At 47.8% G+C, this 17,835-nt stretch overlaps 1 protein-coding gene across 1 annotated transcript in view; it reads right to left on the bottom strand.

Annotated features, from left to right (window-relative positions):
- Positions 1-17,835, bottom strand: part of PTPRJ (protein tyrosine phosphatase receptor type J) — a 168,677-nt gene that overhangs the window by 12,762 nt on the left and 138,080 nt on the right. The window contains exons 9-19 of the mRNA XM_043481151.1: positions 17,102-17,359; positions 16,056-16,331; positions 13,387-13,677; positions 9,796-9,927; positions 7,851-8,058; positions 7,627-7,751; positions 3,704-3,791; positions 2,509-2,550; positions 1,970-1,978; positions 1,778-1,865; positions 900-990 (exon numbers count right to left, since the gene is read on the bottom strand). Coding sequence (XP_043337086.1) covers positions 900-990; positions 1,778-1,865; positions 1,970-1,978; positions 2,509-2,550; positions 3,704-3,791; positions 7,627-7,751; positions 7,851-8,058; positions 9,796-9,927; positions 13,387-13,677; positions 16,056-16,331; positions 17,102-17,359 — 1,608 coding nt within the window. The remainder of the gene's footprint in view (positions 1-899; positions 991-1,777; positions 1,866-1,969; positions 1,979-2,508; positions 2,551-3,703; positions 3,792-7,626; positions 7,752-7,850; positions 8,059-9,795; positions 9,928-13,386; positions 13,678-16,055; positions 16,332-17,101; positions 17,360-17,835) is intronic.

The raw sequence follows: 17,835 nt of genomic DNA, 5'->3' as shown, positions 1-17,835 counted from the left end.
CCAAGGAAGGCCCTCTGCAGTTATTTATCCCTCATAACCATCCTACGAGCTTCTGTGCCCATTTTACAGATAAGAAAACTGAGGGTCGGAGAGGTAAGGTGATTTTTCCAAGCTCTTTCATCTGGTAAGTGGCAGCCAGAATTCAAATCCAGTGCCCTTTCCACTACGGCAGGGTAGATCCTCAGGGCAGAAAGTTAAGCCTTTCATGCCTTCCCTATTCTCATTAACAAGTTGTTCTAAAAAGATAGTCCCAAATGCAAGAATAAACTCAGTGTCTAAGACTACTATAAGTGGTGTGTGTGGAATCTCAACTATGACACAAATGAACTTGTTTACAAAACAGAAACAAACTCACAGTGTAAACTCAATGTGGTATTGTCCCTGTCAATCCTCAAAAACAGGAATGAATCCAAATATAATTTACATCCAGCCATGGAGTGTACTCAGCCAACCAGAGACATATCTGGATAAGCAGAAAGCGTTACTCCCCACTTGCCCTCCACTGGCTCCCCTTTGGTTCCAGAACTGTATTTATGTTGGAATAAAGGGGCTCAAAGCACGGACTCTGGCCTTTTCCCTGCAGGAAACTGCCAGATCCAGTCCAAGTCTGGTCCCACCATGACTCTCAGTGTGACTTCGGACAAATCATTTAGCCACACTGTGCCTCTTCTTTTTTTTTTTTTTTTTGCAGAACAAATATCTTACTACCTATTCCGTAAGCTATTGCAAGGCTGAATCCAATGGCTTACACTTAAACACAGTGCTGAGTGCACACAGGTGACTGATGAATGGCTGTGGGAGTGGCTGGTTAGTATCCAGGTTCCTCTGCCCCCTGCTCTTAGACATGTGATATCCATGATGGGAAAAAAAAAGGGGAAGGTGTGGGAAAAACAACTTACAGGGCAGAACGTTGTTATAGCGATTCTTTCCCCTGTTGTCAACCAGCTCAGCTGCATATTTAGGTAGATTAATTCCAACAAGCTTCAGATCCTGAAAGCAGACCATGAGAATTGTTCATTCACTCCGTGTCCAGATAGTATTTATACTGCCCAAAGGGTATAGCAGGATCAAGTGGGAATGCAGAGATGTTATGGGTACCACTGCACCCCCAAAAAGACATAGAAGTTCTAAGCCCTGGTACCTGTGAACACAACCTGACTGGGAATTACAGCTTTTGTGGATGTAAACAAGATAAGATGAGGTCATACTGCAGGGGGCAGGGCCCTTAACTCCAGTATCACTGATGTCTTTTTTTATTTATTTATTTGGTTGTTCCAGGTCTTAGTTGCAGCACGCAGGGTCTTTTTTTATTTGCAGCATGCAGAATCTTTAGTTGTGGCATATAAACTCCTAGTTGCAGCATGTGGGACCCACTTCCCTGACCAGGGATTGAACCTGGGCCGCCTGCACCTGGAGCGCCTAGTCCTAGCCACTGGACCACCAGGGAAGTCCCTGATACCTTTATAAGAGGAGAAAAGACATAGATGGAGATACATAAGGGAGACACGTAAAGATGGAGGCAGGGGACTTCCCCGGCAGTCCGCTGGTTAAGACTCTGGCGCTTCCACTGCAGGCGGCGTGGGTTCATCCCTGATTGAGGAACTAAGGTCCTGTATGCCATGCAGCATGGCCAAAAAAAAAAAAAAAAAACTTCTCTCTTCCATCGAAGAGGGCTACCTCTAACCCAAAGCTTCACCATAAAACAGAAACAGGCAGTTTTCCAACTTTCAGGGAAAACATAAAGCAAATAAAACTACAATATTTAACAACCACATACTTCATATTCTTCTGCAAACCCACAGTTGGAGTCAGCTTGCTGTTTCTTGAAGTAGGCCTCAAAATTCTCCACTTTGATTAACTTGGATCTAGGAAAACAAAACAACGTATCAGGATTGGTTGCATTCAATCAAGTTCACACTCAAGATAGAAAAATGCAAGTTATTTTTCAAAAAGCAAAACGTGTACTCACTTTTTAGGTCTTCATCGCAGAAAAGCAAAGGAAAAAAAAAAAAAGACAATTAGAAAAAAAAAATGACTCAACCATAACTCCAGAGATTTTCCCCAAAGAAGAAAACCTATAGTATAAGGGCAGGGGGTGGTTGGGGGAGGTTCACTGAAATGTAATTCACAAAACACTGAAATGTGAGTCAGGAAATCTGACTTCTAGACCCCGTTATATAACTGAGTGGCTTCATGACTGTAAGCAAGTTCTCTCCTCCTAGACCTTGAATAACCATGCTTTTAATCACAAAGTACATATTTATTCGTAGAATATGGCAAGTTCTACTCGGCATGGTAGACCACGGCAAGGAGGTCAGCTTCAGGAGCCAAGTAAACATAGGGTCCTTGCAGGATAACAAGGCTAATAAGAACTTCTGGATGATCAGGTCCAAAAGTGTCAATCTGGGAAAATGGCAGCGGTTCCCATCAAAAAAAAAAAATCTCAAAATAGTCACTGAACAGACTGAGGGATTAAATGTCTTAAGGCTCATAAATCTGGAGACTTACTTAATTTGAGAAAAGTTCACGTCATTGTTCTTTGCATCTTTCCTATTTTGAAAGAAAAAAAGACCCATTAGATCAAAATGGCTTAATACTATGTTTTGCTCCCTTTGTGTATCTACAAGACGCTTCTTCCCTGGGCCTTTAGTTCATAGAGCACATCAGATCCTGTTCACAAATACTAAAGCTTAATGGTCTAAACCTGTGAAGTTATTCGCTTTTATACCATCTAAAAGTATCAAAGGATCCTACTCAAGCAACTTGTAGGAATTTCTCTGAGTAAATACAAATCAGCAGCAGCAGCCTATTATATAGTCAAGCTCAATATTTCGTACTCTGATTTTTGTTTTGTTTTTTGAGTAAGGTTTTCTGAAAAAGTTAATGTAGTAAACCAGAAAACATATCCAGTGTTGGCAAGGGACCGGGGTGGCGGTGGTGGGTGGGGGGGGACCTGGCACTCTCCTATATTGCTGACTAAACCCCATACTGGTATTTTAAAAAATGATAAAACTTTCTGGAAGGCCATGTCGCAGTATGTATTAAAATTAAAAACATGCGCACCCCCTGACCCCGCAACCACCCAGCTTGGAATTTGGCCTAAAGGAATAACTATGATTGTGCCCAAATTTACACACAAGGATAAGTAACAGTGGCAAATAAGGAAGACACAAAAATGCCAGAAAATTGGTTGAATAATTTCCATACAGCTGAACACTCGATAGCCACTTAAACTGAAGATCCGAAGCTATCCACAGTGTCTTATGAAGAAAAGCAAGCCAGAAAATAACACGTATAATAGGATTCTGTTTGTAGGTGTGGGTGTGTGTATTTATGTGAATTTGGAATCACATCCATGTTAAGAGTAGTTTTCCATGGTGTAAGTATGGACTATTTCTTGTCTTTGTTTTTTATTGTTGGTTTTTTTTGTCATAAGTATGTATAAGTTTACTTTAACAAGAAACGATAAAGCTGTTTTTGACCCCTCCCTCAAAAAAAAAAAATAGAATCTAATGCAAAAAGCTGGCACACAGGCCCTGCCTATCAACCCAGGAGCGCAACGTGGTGGAGAAAACAACCATCAGAAGCTGTGGGCCAGGAGGAAATCTGGGGCGTGAACATACCGCACTGTGTTTACTCAGTCTCTCGCTCAATTAATTAAAAATACATGCAGGGTATTATTATTAGCATAAGCAGCAGTCACCTTTTCTTCCTCCAGAAGATGAAGCCTCCCACGGCCACGATAACCAAGGCACCAAAGATACAGCCAAACACTGCTCCACAGATGACACCTGGGGAAAGTCCACACGGGAGGCACATCACGAGGTGCTCACAGACAGACAGACGGAGCCTGCGTGTGTGTGGGAGGGGGGCAGGGGGGGTGTGTGTGGCAGAGGACAGCTCTGGACATAAAATGTGTGTGTGTGTCTGTGTGTGTGGTGTGTGGTGTGTGCGCCTGGGTGTGTGTCTATGTGTGTGTGTCTGTGTGTGGTGTATGTCTATGTCTGTGTCTATGTGCGTGTGTGTGTGTAGTGTGTCCGTGTGTGTGGTGTGTGTGTCTGTGTGTGTGGTGTGTGTGTCTGTGTGCGGTATGTCTGTGTGTCTGTCTGTGTATCTGTGTGTGTGTCTGTGTGTGTGTGTGGTATGTGTGGTGTGTGTCTCTGCGTGTGTGTGTGTGTGGTGTGTGTGTGTCTGTGTGTGTGTGGAGTGTGTGTGTGGCAGAGGACAGATAAATAGCTCTAAACATAAAATGTGTGTGTCTGTGTGTGTATGGTATATGTGTATCTGTGTCTGGGGTGTGTCTGTGTGCGCCTGTGTGTGTGTGTCCGTGTGTGTCCGTGTCTGTGTGTGTGTCTCTAGAGTGTGTGTGTGTCCGTGTGTGTGTCTGTGTGTATCCATGTGTGTGTGTGTCCGTGTCTGTGTGTGTGTCTCTAGAGTGTGTGTGTGTCCGTGTGTGTCTGTGTGTGTGTCCATGTGTGTGTGTGTCTGTGTGTGTGTCCGTGTGTGTGTGTCTGGAGTGTGTGTGTGTCCGTGTGTGTGTGTGTGTCTGGAGTGTGTGTGTGTCCGTGTGTGTGGTGTGTGTGTCTGTGTGCGGTATGTCTGTGTGTGTGTCTGTGTGTGTGTCCATGTGTGTCTGTGTGTGTGTGGTGTGTGTCTGTATACCTGTGTGTGGTCTGTGTGTGTGTGTCTCTGCGTGTGTGTGTGGTGTGTGTGTCTGTGTGTGTGTGGTGTGTGTGTGTCTGTGTGCGGTGTGTCTGTGTGTCTGTGTCTGGAGTGTGTGTGTGTCCGTGTGTGTGGTGTGTGTCTCTGCGTGTGTGTGTGGAGTGTGTGTGGAAGAGGACAGGTAAATAGCTCTGAACATAAAATGTGTGTGTCTGTGTGTGTGTGTGGTGTATGTGTATCTCTGTCTGGGGTGTGTGTGTGTGTCCATGTGTGTGTCTGTGTCTGTGTGTGTGTTCGTGTGTGTGTGTCTGTGTGCATGTCCGTGTGTGTGTGTGTGTGTGTGTCTGGAGTGTGTGTGTGTCCGTGTCTGTGTGTGTGTGTGTCTGGAGTGTGTGTGTGTCCGTGTCTGTGTGTGTGTCTGTGTGTGTCCGTGTCTGTGTGTGTCTCTAGAGTGTGTGTGTCCGTGTGTGTGTCTGTGTGTGTCCGTGTGTGTGTGTGTCCGTGTGTGTGTGTGTGTGTCTGGAGTATATGTGTGTCTGTGTGTGTCCGTGTGTGTGTGTGTGTGTCTGGAGTGTATGTGTGTCTGTGTGTGTCCGTGTGTGTGTGTGTCTGTGTCCATGTGTGTGTCTGGAGTGTGTGTGTGTCTGTGTCCGTGTTGTATGTCTGTGTGTGTGTCCGTGTGTGTGTCTGTGTCCATGTGTGTGTCTGGAGTGTGTGTGTGTCCGTGTCCGTGTTGTGTGTCCGTGTGTGTGTGTCTGTGTGTGTCCATGTGTGTGTCTGTCTGTGTCCATGTGTGTGTCTGGAGTATGTGTGTCCATGTGTGTGTGTGTCCATGTCCGTGTGTGTGTGTCTGGAGTGTGTGTCCATGTGTGTGTGTGTGTCCGTGTGTGCGTGTGTGTATGTCTGGAGTATGTGTGTGTCCATGTGTGTGTCCGTGTCCGTGTGTGTGTGTCCGCGTGTGTGTATGTCTGGAGTGTGTGTCCGTGTGTGTGTGTCTGGACTGTGTGTGTCCATGTGTGTGTCTGTGTGTGTGTCCGTGTGTCTGGAGTGTGGGTGTGTGTGTGTGTGTGTGTGTCCATGTGTGTGTCCGTGTGTGTGTGTCCATGTGTGTGTGTGTCTGGACTGTGTGTGTGTGTGTCTAGAGTATGTGTGTGTCCGTGTGTGTGTGTCTGTGTCTGTGTCCGTGTTGTATGTCTGTGTGTGTGTCCGTGTGTGTGTCTGTGTCCATGTGTGTGCCTGGAGTGTGTGTGTGTACGTGTGTGTGTCCGTGTCCGTGTTGTGTGTCCATGTGTGTGTGTCTGTGTGTGTCCATGTGTGTGTGTGTCTGTGTCCATGTGTGTGTCTGGAGTATGTGTGTCCGTGTGTGTGTGTCCATGTTCGTGTGTGTGTGTCTGGAGTGTGTGTCCGTGTGTGTGTGTGTGTCCGTGTGTGCGTGTGTGTATGTCTGGAGTATGTGTGTGTCCATGTGTGTGTCCGTGTCCGTGTGTGTGTCCGTGTGTGTGTATGTCTGGAGTGTGTGTGTGTGTCCGTGTGTGTGTGTCTGGACTGTGTGTGTCCATGTGTGTGTCTGTGTGTGTCCGTGTGTGTGTGTGTGTGTCCATGTGTGTGTCCGTGTGTGTGTGTGTCTGGACTGTGTGTGTGTGTGTGTCTAGAGTGTGTGTGTGTCTGTGTGTGTGTGTGTCTGGAGTGTGTGTGTGCGTGTGTATGACAGAGGACAGGTAGACAGCTCTGGACACGAACTGGCCCAGGCGTCTGGGAGCAGTCCTGGCCCCCTGCACCGCGAACGGTGCTCTGGGAAAGGCGCTGCTCCTCCCGACCTGCAAACGGAGGCAGCTGAGCTACCGGTGACCTTCAGGTTGCCCTCACCCCACCCCACCCCCTCCATGTGGCGGAGCGGCCGCAGGTTGGAACCTCCCGGACGCGCGGACACGCCGATCCGACTCTCTGACACTCACAGCCACAGGCCCCGGTGACAGAACGCCCGTGTGCTTGCCGGGGCGGCCTGGGGGTCCCTGAACTTGGCTGCTGGGCTTCTCTCCTGAAGCCAACAACTGCCAAGTATGGAGACCAGACAAATAGCCAACTGGCTGGTCAGTCGGCCTCTGGCCTGAGCGGAGGGGATGCACCCTGCCCCCTGGAGTCCTTGAAGCTCCTAAATCACTTCACTCTGTGTAATAAAGGATAGGAGCACTTGACAAGGAGTCCAAGCCCAGAATGTCAGGCCTGCCCCTAAAGGTACTGTGCAACCCGGGGCCAGTCACTGCCCCCCTCTGGGCCTTAACTACCTCATTCCTAAAGCGGGAATTGCACAGATACAGAGAACAGGCTTGTGGTTTCCAAGGGGACGGCAGGTCGGCGGAGGAGAGGACTGAGAGTGTGGGATTAGCAGAGGCAAACTATTATGTGTGGGTGGATAAACAACAAGGGAACTGTATTCAATATCCTGAGATAAACCATAAAGGAAAAGAACATATAAAAGAATATACATATGTGTGTGTGTGTGTGTGTGTGTCTGAATCACTTTGCCATGCTCCTGAGACTAATATAACGTTGTACATCAACTATATCAACTACATCAACTATGCTTCAATAAAATTTGTAAAAAATAAAATGAGCATCGGACAAGATGATTTCCAGGGCTCCTTCTGATCTTAATATCCAAGAGTTCCATGCACTGAAAGTGGCACGTGTGTCTGGCACGTGGGCACACAAACCACTACACTGGCGTGCAGACGGGAAGTGCAACTAGCCTTGGGAGAAGGGGCGTGGTGGGCGGGGGCTTGGGGACCCCAGAAGAGGAAGCTGAGCGGGGTCCTGAGGGCCAAGTGACATGTCAGCTCCGGAGAGGAGAGAGCAGGCTTCCCAAGCCTCCTGGGGACCCAGGGAGGGGTGCAGACGTGCGTCCTTCTGTGGCTGCCGAAGCAAAGCCTCAGTGAACTGCTCACAGCACCCTTGCGCCTCTACCTGGGTCCTGGGGCAGGAAGACGGCCTCTGAACAGGGACTGAAGGACACGTAGCTCTCGTTCCCGTCGATGAGCTCCTTGCTGCGAGACATGAAGGCAATACTGGTGAAGCCAGCCACACAAGCCCTGTGGGGTGACAAGGGAAAAAGAGGTGACTGAGTCCTGACGTCCCAGGCCCAGAGAGCTCTGCACCCACAGGCCCGGCGCACGAACCACAAACATTACCGATAGGAGCCCAGGGGCTCCAGCTTCCCGTTGTAGTAGCCGTGTGTGATGGACTCGTTGCCAACGTCGACTTCGTATTTCAAGACTTCAGACAAGCCCTGGGCACGTCTCTTTTCCCCTGTCGTTATGAGGTATGTCACATAGGTATCCGAGGCCCCCCTTTTGAAGTCATCATATGTGTATCTCAAAATATCTGCCGATGGAACAGCTAAGAAAGGCACACAGACGGAAAGGCGTAAGAAAGTGAGAAAGGGATCGCACGTGGGGTGGGGGACGGGGAGGTGCAAACCACTGGTGTAACACAGGCTCGAGGTTGTCTTATACGACACAGAGGATGTACCCAATATTTTGAAATAACTGTAAACGGAGTGTAACCTTTAAAAACTGTACAAATCTTTTTTTAAAGAGAAAGAAAGTGATCGCAGAGGTTTATTGTGTCTCCTGCATTTCTAAGTGATGACCTTGACACGGGGTGATGGTGGTGACCCCTGCCGTCTCTCACAGATGCTCTCTCTGCCAGGTTCTCCTTCTATTAAGTTCTAAGAGCTTCACTTACTCATTTAATCCCCACAATAATCTCACTGCACAGGCTGACTGTCCCCACTGTACAGATGGGGAAAAGAAGGCACAGAATGCTAAAAAGACCTGGGCCCAAAGGTGGTGGAGTTGTATTTCTAACCCAGACCATCTGACGGGGAGGCTGTGTGACCTCACCCATCCCAGGCTGGTCCTGGTCAGGCTGGTCAGTATGCAACATCACCTCCCCTATTCAGCAAAGATCTGAGCTTGGGATTTGCTGAAAACCTTCACAGCAAAATGACTAGGTGTTTGAAACAGACTCAAAACAAAAGACAGAAAGAGAGTGAGATCTCAACGTCTCTTTTTGAAATTAAGCCACAGGTTGACGACACCAGCGAATCCCTTGTCTTCCCGGATGCCCACTGCCCTGACAGTGGGTTTGATCTCCGTCTTCCTCGGGGAGATGAGGACAGAATCATAGGCTGCAAGCCTGGGCAGGGACAGCACTGCATTGTTCACAGTTAAAGAATCACCAAAAAGCCAAGCCTGTCACTGTTCTGTTTTCTGGCCAAGTCATGTAACTTGCAGGAGATTACTTCCCAAACTGGGATTGAAAACCCAGGCACATGGCCTTGAAAGCTCAGAGTCCTAACCACTGGGCCCTTGGGGGAGTTTCAAAACTCAGACCTTTAAGCCAAGCCTTGAACAAAGCACCCAGACCCACCCACCCATCCTCGAAGCTTTCCCTTCTTACTTCCAAGCAATGTAATAGAGCCCTTTAAGGAAAGGCAGCATTTAATCCACCTCCTCTCTCAGCTATGGCGATGCTCTTTGCCAGTTCCCACTGCAAATGCAAATTTTTTTGTTTTCTTCCAAGAAAAAGTCACCCTTTGAGGATCATTTGGGGGGGGGGGGTGTGTGTGTGTGTGTGCACGCATGTATGTGCATGTGTGTATGCACGTGTGCAAGAGACAAAATTGGTTAAAACTACTAATCTGCCACCTAAAAGGCCATGTGTTGTAAAAGAGATGAAAAGCCTAAATTAGAGGTAAGCAAGTCAAGTCCAAGGGCCACATCCAGCAGCCACCCATTTTTGGTAAATTCTGGAATAGTCACTCTCGCTCTTTCTGTATTTTATATGGTTTCTTTCACGCTACAACCGCAAAGTTGAACAGCTGAGAAGGAGACTGCAGAGCCTGTGAGGTTTAAAACGGTTTGCCGTCTGGCCCTTTACAGAAAGTCTGTCAGCTTCTGACTGAGCTCATCAGAATTACACCCACCCATCCCCGGGTGAGTGCCAGCGTGTGGGCCGCAGTGTCAAACCCGACGTGCATCTGTCTCACTAACGTGCCTCGGTGGGCATGGAAGTGGCGCCTGGTCACCCCATCACCCACCGGCTACAGAACCCATAAGGACCCCTCCTTACCATCCACAGTGGTGAGAACCAGCGCGTAGGCTTGGATAGGTCCATGGCTGGCTTCGAACCCGCTGAACTTGACCTTCACCGAATTGTGACTGACAGATGTGATATTAGGGGACCCATCTGGAAGAGGGGGGTCTGAAACAGGACAACACAAAACACGATCACTCAACATTTAAAACCAAAGAAGGGACAAAATTATTAAGGAGAGGATTTGCTATCGTACCCCCTCAAGTTCTCCCCCGGTTCTGGGCGCTGCGTGTTGGGCTCTCGCAAAGCAAATCCAGAAGCAAAGGGCGAGGAAGGGAGCTGGTGGGGACAGAGATGGTGGGTCCTCGGGGAGCCTGCCTAGCTGACAAGGACCCCTTCAGTGGGTCCAGCCACATTCCCAAGGGGGCCTCCTGGCAACCTCGTTTCTAGAAGGCAATGTGTCTTTCCTATTTTCCACCAGTCCTTCCTGACCCAGAAAGGCCAGGTTGCTTATCCTGAGAAGGACGGCCAGAAGGAAGAGAGTGGGACAGAGACTGTGTAGGTGGAATGTCCAGGTGGGGACCTGGGAGCCGGACTTGGGCCCCGGACTGGTCGGGCAGCTGAGAACAGTGACGGAGCAGGTTCCCAGAGGGAAGCAAAGACGACGTGGAGAGAAGACGCTTCCTCCTGAGACCTGACTGCTCTGTAACACCAGTCCTCATTGTTCGCTAGGGATGGTTTAAAACTCCGCTAGAGAAACCCAGCCGACCCGCTTCCTGGAAATCAGAAAAGCCCACACGGAAACATTCTGAGAGTGGCCTTCAAAATCTCGTGCCTCAGCGTCCCGAGCTAAGCTCATAAAGCCACTCTCTGAACTGACACAAAAGGAAAGAAAAGCTGAATTAAAAATGACCCCTCTCATACACACTCTCTACCTAAGTCTGTCTCCCACATATAGTGTGAGTGTCTTTGCTATTATAATCAAGGGAGACTCAGAAAAGTGAACTCCAAAAAGACAAAGCTCACAACCCAATTCTCCAAACATATGCTGCCCAATATGGCAGCCACTGAAACGGCAACCCTCTCCAGTATTCTTGCCGGGGAAATCCCATGGACAGAAGAGTCTGGTGGGCTACCGTCCACGGGGTCGCAAGAGTCAGACGTGACTGAGCGACTAAACAACAATAAACCACTCTGAGAAGTAACTAGTTCAACTTTGGATGTAGAGCATCTCATTAATAACTTGTGTGTGGGTGTGTGTGTGTGTGTGTGTGGTTAGTTGCTCAGTCGTGTCCGACTCTGCGACCCCATGGACTGTTGCCCACCAGGCTCTTCTGTCCATGGGGATTCTCCAGGCAAGAATACTAGACTGGGTTTCCATGCCCTCCTCCAGGGTATCTTTCCCAACCCAGGGATCGAACCCAGGTCTCCTGCATTGCAGGTAGCTTCTTTACCAGTTGAGCTAACCAGGGAAGCCCCATTAATAACTTACTTTATACAAATTAAATGAAGCTAAATGCTGAAATGATAACATTTTTAATATACTGGGTTAAATAAAATGTGATCAAAACTCATTTTGGGGCCTTCCCTGGCAGTCCAGTGGTCCACACTTCCTATGCAGCGGTTCAACCCCTGGTCAGGGAAATAAGATCCCATATGCCACATAGAGCAGGAAAAAAAAAAAAAAAACTTCATTTCAGCTACTGTTTTTAGTTTCTTAATGTGGTGCCTAGAAAATTTTTTATTATACAAGAGGCTCATATGGTTTCCTATTGGAAGGCACAGCTCTGAAGCATCCTCCAGCAATCTCGCAAGAAAATGACAGTGGTGGCCACTTGGAGGCGCTGTCCTGGCGTCTTGGCGTCAGCTGCCTCATCAGACACCGTGACACCCGCTCCCACACCGCCCACAGCTCTTTGCCTTCCAGCCGGCCAGCAAGGGGTCCTCAGCTCCCGGCCCCAAGACAGCATACCCACCTCCCAGCCTGGAAATTCCTTCCTTCTCAGTGCCTTTCTCAGTCCTACACTCAAGGGGCCCTGCCTGCCTGCATTGGGACGATCCCCTGGAGAAGGAAATGACAACCCACTCCAGTATCCGTGCCTGCGAAATCCCATGGACAGAGGAGCCTGGAGCACTACGGCCCAGGGGGTTGCAACAGAGGCAGACACCACTGAGCAACTCAACAACAACATGAGAACATTCCCTAGGAGGAATCTCTTGTGAATGATCCCAAAACAGCTGGGGAATTTGTTGACCCAGATTCTAGCGAAATGTGAATCTTGACTGAGTATCTGATAATAGTTTAAAAAAAAAAAAAAAGATTGTTGGGAGGTCCCTGGTGACCTAGTGGTGAGGATTTAGCGCTTTCACTGCCATAACCTGGGTTCATATCCTGGTCAGGGAACTGAGATTCCACAAGTTGTGCAGCATGGCCAAAAAAACGGATCATTAAATTTTTTAATGTAATGGTAATAGGAATGCCAAAGAATTGATGGTTTTGAACTGTGGTGTTGGAGACTCTTGAGAGTCCCTTGGAGAGCAAGGAGATCCAACCAGTCCATCCTAAAGGAAATTAGTCCTGAATCTTCATTGGAAGCACTGATGCTGAGGCTGAAACTCCAATACTTTGGCCACCTGATGCAAAGAACTGACTCATTTGAAAAGACCCTGATGCTGGGAAAGATTGAGGGCAGGAAGAGAAGGGGATGACAGAGGATGAAATGGTTGGATGGCATCCCTGACTCAATGGACATGAGTTTGGGTAAACTCTGGGAGTTGGTGATGAACAGGGGGCCTGGCGTGCTGCAGTCCATGGGGTAGCAAAGAGCCAGACACAACTGAGCAACTGAACTGAATAGTAAAATAGTTATGTTTGAAAGAAAGGGAAAAGGAATCCCTCTCTTGCATCAATACATGTGGAAAACATACAAATAAAATTATAGAATAACCAGGACTGGTCTCAGAGAAATCCAATAAGAGTGGGGAGGATATAAATGAAACAAGATTGCTCAAATGCCCACAAATGGTCACCTGAGTGATGATGGTATGTGGGTCCCATTACACTGTCCTCTGCTTTCATGTCTATTTGAACATTTCTATAAAAATGCTTTGTTTTAATGCAGTAGAAGAACTTACCACTTCAAAGAATATGTGGCAACAAATTGTCGCATAAAACAAAGGCAACTTTTGGAATGTAAAAGATGATTCTCACTCACTAAATTTCTATAGATTATACAGTTTCTATGCTTCCTTTGTGGTTAGGCTGGTAAATAATCCGCCATAATGTGGGAGACCTGGGTTTGATGTCTGGTTTGGGAAGATCCCCTGGAGAAGGGAAAGGCTACCCATTCCAGTATTCTGGCCTGGAGAATTCCATGGACTGTATAGTCCATGGGGTCGCAAAGAGTCGAACATGACTGAGCGACCTTCACTCACTCACTATAGTTTCTATCGACTATATAGCCTAGATTTCTACAGAACTGGGTTAACAAAACCCAACAAAAACAAATATTTTGGATAAATTTGTTTAGAAAGAGGTTTCTAGGCTACACTTGGCAGAGCCTCTGGGTCAGTTTTCCAGGAGTGATCAAATGACCTGCAGGCTACCCTGCCCTCCAGGGAGCCCACCTGTGATGCCAGAGAGGCAGGTGTTTTGGGCGGGCGGTGCCTTCTTGTTACAGGACCAGGTAGCGATGCTGACGTCGTACAACGTAGAAAAATTCAAATGTGTGACTTCCGTTCTGAACTCAGAGCCATTCTTCGAGGAGCAGCCCCCCAGGATCGTTGTATTTTTCCAGTATCCGTGGCTGATCTCCAGCTCAAAGCCCGTGTTGGTGCCTAAAGGGCAGGCCCACCTAAAGACCAAGGTGGCCTTCTTGGGGACTGCTTCACAGTGGAAGGAGGCCACCGGCTCAGGGTCTGCAAGGCAAGCACAGCACATCATGAGATTCGTGGACGTTCGCCTTTGCAAACACTTAAACTTGGGATGCCTGGCCCATTGGTGATGAGGAGACAGCAGTGGGCAACGGCAGAAGAGGCAGAGGCTGACCTTGAATCGGGCCTTACTGAACTGTGTGACCTCGGGTCAGTCCCCCAACCACTCTAAGCCCCAGCTGCAGGACTATCTGAGGATTAAATGAAACAGTAGCCGTCAGGCTCCAGGCTGGAAGAACACAAGGGCCCGTGAGACATGGCTAGCATACGCTGGGAGTGGCAGCAACTTCTCCACCTGTGTCCCCTCATCTTGGCACCCTCTTGACCATCCTTCTGGAACAGGCAGGGTTAATACTGTCCCATTTTGCAGCTGAATCAACTGAGACTTAGAGAGATTAAGTAATTTGCTCAGATGACACGGCTGGCCAGTGGCAAAGCAAAACTGGATCTTGGGTTTTCTAAATCCAAGTCCAGGGTGTTTTCTACACACACAACAAGGCTGAATAATCAATAGTAAATGGTACCAGTTTCTTCATCTTTAACATGGGGTGTTATGTGTCTCTACCCATTTGAGGGCCAGTAGGATATTATTCGGGCTTCCCAGGTGGCTCAGCGGTAAAGAATCTGCCTGCTATGCAGGAGACCCAGGTTCAATCCCAGGGTCGGAAAGATCCCCTGGAGTAGGACTTGGCCACTCACTCCAGTACACTTGCCTGGATAACCCCATGGACAGAGGAGCCTGGCAGGCTGCAGTCCATGGGGTCTCACAGAATCAGACACAACCAAAGTTGACTAAGCAGGAGCGGCAGGATTTTATTGTCAACAAAAAAACAACAAAAATGGAAAACTCTTTCAGATCCCAGTGGTGCCTCCAAAAATAAATAAATGGAAAACTCTGTGTTAATGTACTGGGGGCGGGGATATTATCATGACTTGAACGTTGCAGTGTTTTAAGGCAGAAAAAGTTTTACAGAATCACCCAGCACCGCGCCCACACTCTCCACCTGAGGCCTGGAAGGACAACCTGCCCCATACAATCCCCCTCCCACACTCCTGTCCATCCGCCCCTCACTGATAAGTGCTCACAGATATCTTTCTCTTGCTATACAGGAAACCATGACTGCAGCTAAGATAAATATTAGCAATGGAAGCCACCCAAAGATCAGAGTCTAGAACCGGTGAATGGAGTTCGAGTTAACACGGGGGGCTCAGGGCTGCCAGCATCTCTTTTGCCACTCCATGTGAAAGGTCAGAGGTCATCAAGGTCCCAGCCGCTACACTACCAGGGAGGCTGATCTGCTGAGATCCCTGCCCCACTTCCAGATCAGCCTGAACACACCTGAAGGGCTTAGTCTAAGGAAGAAAGGAAGCAGGTGCAAAGGTGATAGGGGATAAGATGGCACACAGGTCCAGAGGGATAAAGGCCCCGCCATCAGAACTGTGAGCAGAAGGGCTCACAGCTGTTCACCAAACATCCCCCCACTCGCTCTCTGAAAGCTCCTCAGTTAAACACAGGGCTCTTCTCTTTAAACAATCACACGATCACACGTTTTGCATTGAGAGATAAGGATCAAGAAAAGTGAAAACGCTGAGTGTCCCCTTTTAACTATATCCTTTCTGTCTTCTTCAGGGTAATAGCCGCAAGCCCTGACATCAGCCGTGCCCTGGCCCCTCACCCCGTGGGCCTCACCTCCTCCCCCTCCCCCTCTTGCTCCTGAGGCTCCACCTCTGCCATCCTGACCTCCTGCTCTTCCTCCAACACAGCAGGCCCACTCCAGGCCCGGGACCTCCACACCACACCGGGGCTGCCCGTCTCTCCTGTCCACATGACCGGCTTCACTTCCTGCAAGTCTTTGCTCAAAAGTCACCTTTTCGACAAAGCCTTCCCCAAGATAAACATCTCATTCCTCCTACCCTTTTAACTTCTCTTTCCTTAGCAGTAATCATCACCTAATAACTTATGTATCTTGCTTATCATGTCTTCCCCCACCAGAACGAACGTTTCAGAAAGGCAGGGACTCGCCCGTGTCCTCTGACAGTACCTGACACACGGTGAATGCTCGGTACATACCTGTTGAAGGAATACACGAGGGCAGCAAGACAGCACTAATGACATAATAGGGTGCTCACACACCACACAAAGGCTAGCCAACTAGAGGGGCTTCCCTGGTGGTCCACTGCAGGGGGCGAAGGTTCTACCCCTGGTTGGAAAACTAAGATGCCATGGTGGTCGGCAAAAAAAAAAAAAAAGTAATCAACTAGAGTTTATTGCAAGGACCTATGATCCTTGCATCAGCATGATACAAGAAGGAATCCAAAAAAAAAAAAAAGAAGGAATCCAAGAGGCCCCTGAGACTACTCACCTGTACAGAATGACTGCCTGCCGGGTGCAGATGAGTTGACATTCTCCACCTGTGTGAGGATCTCTACGGTATAGGAGGTACCAGGTATTAAATTGGTGACCGTAGCATGGGTAACACCAATGTCTGTGACTATTTGCGTGGCCTTGCTGGAACTTCCATCCTGCCCAATAAGAAGGTGGTAGGTGTAGTTCGAAGAGGCTTTATCAATATTCTGCCAATTTAAGGCTGCTGCTGTGGTGTTGGTATTTATCTCAATGCTGGACACCGTGCTGGGTCCTTAAGTTTTAGGGGAAAAAAAAAAAAAGGATAGATTAACTTGAGCCATTTTATTGACTGCATCTAAAAATAGCCCAGAAATTTTTTTTTCTTTTTTTTTTTTTTTCATTAAATTTGAAATAAAAATAGCCTGGCTCCTTTGGGTAAAGAATAAATAAAGCTAATACTTGCTGGGATCGAAAAAGAGAAGGCTTCCCCAAAGAGACATTTAGAAAATAATTATACAGATTAAATCTCAAAAGAATTGAAGCTTTTCAGACTTTTTAATACTTTATCTGAAATTTATTTTCAAGATGTAATTTCCTACTTGTTTTTGAAATATGATTGATGGAACAAACATATACAAAAAAGACATTATACACTTCCATCTCTACCATATATTTAGGTCAAATATCAGCAGGGCATGTCCCTCACTGGTGCATGCAAAACTGCCTCCTGTGGGCAGCATCTTCCACGCCAACATGACCCGGTGACCCTCCTCAGGTCCGTACTCCCAAGGAATGAATGAAGAGTGATGCTTCCCATGCTTATGGGATGCCTTTCTGCTTCGGAAGACAATCCCAAGTTCACACGGCTCCGCACCACGGCCGCGAAGGCAGAGCAGAACGCTGGCTGAGCCCGATGTCTTCAGCTTACTCGGTTTCACATTCTGCCCGGAGCCCAGAAACACAAGGGCCTCTTACCTCATCACTGAACCCATGCTTATTTCCCCTCCTCCAGGTGAAAGCCTGGGAAAAGGCTTCCTTAGGAGGGTGTCCTAAAACACTTACGCGTGTACTGTACAATGGAGTCGGCTATCCCCTGGACAGAGTTCATTTTGGGGGTGACTATGATCTTATATAAGGTGCCCGGGGTCAGGCCGTGGAGAGCGATCCCTCTGTGAGAACTGTTTTCCAGACGAGAGCCGTGTTTGGATTGTATCTCTACACTGTAGATGTACCCAGAAGCATTGTCTGCATTCTGCCACTCCAACTGCATTTCGGTTGTGGTGACGTTAACCACACGGATGTCAAACACTGCACTGGGGTCTGGTCAGAGGAAAGGAAGAAAAAGGGAAATCTGTTAATGACCATCGTAAAGTCCAGCTTTATTCTAAAGTATCAGTCAGGAGAACTTGCTCTTCTGTCATCAAATGAGTTCCCAAAGGGCAAACTCTAACACTTCGGTGAGAAACAGTTTCTTTCAAGAATGTTGGCTCTTCTACAACACCGATGAATCTACCAATCTATCCTATAAGTTCTCTGGCCTTTTGTTTTTGTCATAGAGACATCCCCTTGGTTTGGGGGTGGTTGGGAGGGGGTCTTCTCGAGTGGAAACCATGCTCAGTTTTCTTAATCTGAGTGCCAGTGACCAGATGGGTTCAGTTTATAAAGATGCATCAAATTATGCACTTAGGGTGTGTGTTTCAGTGTATGTATTATATCTCAGTAAAGTTTTTTAAAAACCACTGCCTCGGAAGAAAACCTCTTTCTATAACATAGGCAGACATACTGGAGAGAAAAAC

Source organism: Cervus canadensis, chromosome 11 (genome assembly GCF_019320065.1).
Source record: "Cervus canadensis isolate Bull #8, Minnesota chromosome 11, ASM1932006v1, whole genome shotgun sequence".
Lineage (NCBI taxonomy): Eukaryota > Metazoa > Chordata > Mammalia > Artiodactyla > Cervidae > Cervus > Cervus canadensis.
This window is presented reverse-complemented; position numbering and strand designations above follow the sequence as displayed.